This window comes from Sinocyclocheilus anshuiensis, unplaced genomic scaffold (genome assembly GCF_001515605.1).
Source record: "Sinocyclocheilus anshuiensis isolate Anshui unplaced genomic scaffold, SAMN03320099.WGS_v1.1 scaffold238, whole genome shotgun sequence".
Taxonomy (NCBI): domain Eukaryota; kingdom Metazoa; phylum Chordata; class Actinopteri; order Cypriniformes; family Cyprinidae; genus Sinocyclocheilus; species Sinocyclocheilus anshuiensis.
In genome coordinates, this window is record NW_015547674.1 from 432,838 (window position 1) to 436,807 (window position 3,970).

General features: G+C 38.9%; 1 protein-coding gene across 2 annotated transcripts in view; it reads right to left on the reverse strand.

Annotated features, from left to right (window-relative positions):
- Positions 1-691: 691 nt before the first annotated feature.
- LOC107702931 (histone acetyltransferase KAT5-like) overlaps positions 692-3,970 on the reverse strand; it is a 10,347-nt gene continuing 7,068 nt past the window's right edge. For both annotated transcript variants that reach the window (XM_016505379.1, XM_016505378.1), the window contains 2 exons: positions 3,372-3,453; positions 692-2,948 (listed from right to left, as the gene is read on the reverse strand). In XM_016505379.1, the coding sequence (XP_016360865.1) occupies positions 2,814-2,948; positions 3,372-3,453 (217 nt within the window). In that variant the 3' untranslated portion in view covers positions 692-2,813. The remainder of the gene's footprint in view (positions 2,949-3,371; positions 3,454-3,970) is intronic.

Here is a 3,970-nt window from a genome sequence, read left to right on the forward strand (position 1 = left end):
CACACACACACACACACACACACACACACACACACACACACACACACACACACACACACAGCACTGTCACACTGAGAACAAACCGACCTGTTTAATACTAGTGTGCTGTCTGGAGGCCTAAAGCTTCATGATATGCTAACAATGCTTGGTGTGAATTCATGTAAAGCAGAGGTTTGTTTGTGTGCCAGGCTATATAAGCCCTTAATTACTCGAACCCAACTCACGGTTCTCAGCACAACGCCTGCAGTCATGCCCGAGGCCAGAGCCTGATAGGGCCCAAAGACACGGACACCAGAGAAAACTGCTTCATTAGACCATAATCCCTCTTTCCCCTCACACAAACACTCCTAACCAGCTAATCAGCGGCGGAGGGGAGCTTTACATTATTAAAGTGCTTTTCCACCCTCTCACATGAACACAGATTCTTGAAACCGAAGACCTCGTTAAATCAGTCTAGCTTTCTCATGCACGTCATTAACTTTGCTTGATACAATAATTAGAGGCAAAATCTAATGAAACTAAATATCATTGAAGAATATTTTTAAATATTTTAAATACAGTACATGGATGCAAACTCATCAGAGATGAAAATGGGTGAAAAAGATGTGAACCTCCTATAGTCTGATTTTTTTTTTAAATCAGTTTCAAAATGTGGATTTGCAGTTAAAGATATACAGAAAAACAACTCACCTGGACTCTATACAGTTTTTTATAGAATCCATTCAATATGACTATACAACAACAACAATTTACAGATTTAGGAAGAAGGATGGCATATGTTCCACCCAATTCACAGCACTTTTACATTTAAAATGTACATTTACAGTAGATTCGAGCATGAAGACGTATGGTTTATTTTACATGAAGACATGCTTTCGGCATTAGACTACACTGTGACTGCTGTTGTATATACACTAAATATCAGCATAAAAGTGACATAGGCTACTTAAAATGGTAGCAGTTTACAATTCTTCTCTGAAAGTTTGACCAAAATGACAACACAAATTTAATCTTAATTAGACAATGCACTTAGAAGATGTGAAACACTTCATGTCCTCCTTTTCTTTGCCGTGGCGAAATTATTTTAATATATAGCACCTTCAAAGTCCTGGAATAATAATACAATCAGTCTGAAGCCAAGTCCCTGTTGGCCAGAGCTAATGACTGTGATGTTTAAAGCTGTTTGGCTTGATGAGAACAATATATTTACCATTTGTGGTTATCCTGCCACTTTAGTGAAATAGGGGCAGAGCATTTCCTAAGCTTTGCCTTTGTCTAACCAACAACTCTTGCTATTGCAGTTTTACATTAGTCTTGTCATTATTCAGACCAAGGCTGAAGCAATTTGGGGAAATATAAGAGGATGATTTCAAAGAATGCTGTAAGTGGCACAAACAGGCGTCACATCCATGTGATCAGCCTCTTCAGCTGAACATAAAGCACACTGTCAGTGTCTGGTCTCTAGCCATACCTGCGAGCAGCGATAGCGGGCCCAAGCTTACAGCGCCATCTGCTGGCTTCAGGAAACAATGCAGTCTTTGGTTGATAGCAACCAGAAACATTTACATTTTACGTATTTTATGCACAATCTACAAATCAGTCACAATGAGGAAAAACAGCAACAGCAGCAAAATGTTTCAATTCAATTCTGGTGTGACTGTTACAAATAGCAAACTTGTGAAGTTAAATCAATAATTCTGCCACAATGCTAGAAAAAGGCACACAGCTTGAATGGGTGAAACTCTAAAACATCAAGGGTGTAAAATAGACACAAAGATGTCCAGTTATTACAAATTAGGACGTGACCAAAAGAAGGTTTTGGGGGATTTAGCTCACTTTTGGGTATCTGTCGCCAAAATATGTTGTGATTTGTGCAATCTTTATTTCAAATATTTGCTGTGTGTGTGTGGCTATTTTGCACTGTTGATATTTTAGTTGAACCACGTTTGTAAGCCCACTGTGTGTTTTTCTTCATCGTGCATGATTCATTTCTTATGACAGTCATTTATGATCATGAACCGTACAAGTGTGACCACTACAACCATTTAGCATTTTATATTATATCCACAATTGTGCTCAGAGAGCAAGCTCCTCAAACATCATCATGCTTCTTTCCATCCCAGTTGAGTCAAAACGTAACTTTTTCAGCACCAGAGGGTTAAACCAATTATAAAACAGAAAATATCTTCAGGCAAGTATTTTAAATTATATAAAACTGTATCTTTAAAGCTACAATCTCAGTTCTAACTATACAGAAGATTTTTTTTTTCATTTACCTAAAAGACACCAATTTTGTGCAAACAGTTTAGCTGGTTTACATTCAAAAATAAAAAGTCAGAGGAATGACATGCATAACCGTTGCCGTCACAGTCACTAGCGGGCGCTTCCACTATTAACAGAATCACACAGAAATCTGGAGGGAAAAATATATTTACAAAGGATGCTGTACATCAAACGTATGATATAAATGAGAAGCAATGTGTGCTCTTAGCCACTGTGCCAATCTATAATAACCTATATATAATAAACAGCTATATGCACCAAATTATACGTATCCTGTCACCAGCTCTGCCCTGAAAACGGACAGGACCACGTCACTTCAGAGATAAAACATGGCATTAACCATGAACACTGATATTTAGGAGGCAATAGAGAAATGGTGGGAGAGACGCTTCCATTTAAAAGACATTCCTCCGTTCTACAGACGAGCAACAGACGGACACGAGTTTGACAGATGGATTTTGTAAGACTGGAGTCACTGAGCTGTGTTTGTCCTCCTCCACAGGTCGCGTCTGTCTGCGAGTGGCCGGTCGTCACCACTTGCCCCTCTTGCTCCAGTCTTTAGGAGTGAAATGCAAGCATTTGGAGTCGATACGGAGGTGCCGCTTCTGCATGGCCCGCTCATGCCCCTCCACGATGTCCTCTGATAATGTGAGGATATACTGACCCTGCGGGAGATCAACAAACCCAGCTCAAGTCAAGCAGAAAACAAACAAATGCAATGCTCTGTTGGGTTTTTACAATACGTTTTAAAGACCTGACACCATGATTCATTAACAGAAGATAATTAGCAATACTTCGCATAAATGCGCACTCTTCATTGATTGTGAACTGCTCTGAAACTGGCAGCCGCACTATATCCTGACACTGAAAGCTGCGGAGCTCTTATTAATTTACTGAAAACACAGCCTTTTGATGTTTAATAATCACATTAAGCCTTTTCATGATTCATGTTTTTCCGTCCCCAAATTTAAGACTTCTTGGAATTATAAATAAAACTTCTTTTATAATATTAAGTACATTTATGGCCTTAAATGTGATGTGAATTGTAGACTTTAATCTGAAAGCAAGCATCCTAAGTGATCGCTTACCTTATAATAATTGATGAGGTTGAGGTACTGAAGAGTTGATATCACATCTTCTTTCTTGACACTGGTGATCTCACTGATTTCACTGAGAGAATCCACAAATCATATAAGATTAAAAAACTAAACAACCTACCTTACAAACAGACCTCTTTAAAGGGATAGTTCACCCAAAAATGAAAATTAGCCGAGGATTTACTCACTCTCAGGCCATCCTAGCTGTGTATGACTTTCTTCTTTCAGACGAATCCAGTCGGAGTTATATTAAAAAACGTCCTGGCTCTTCCAAGCTTTATAAAGGCAGTGAATGGGTGTTATTTTTCAACAGTCCAAAAGAAGTCCAATAAAGTGCATACATCCATCCTGTAGGTTAATAAAGGCTTCCTGAAGTGAATCGATGTGTTTGTGTGAGACAAATATCCATATTTAAAACTTAATAAACCGTAATCTCTAGCTTCCGCTAACTGTCGTACGCGCATTCACGAGAGAGTGGCGTTCCAGCAGATGACGCAGGACGCAAGCGTAGAATTAATGGATTGGCGGAGTTTATTGTGCTTATTTTGGACTGTTGAAAAATAACACCCATTCACTGCCATTATAACGCT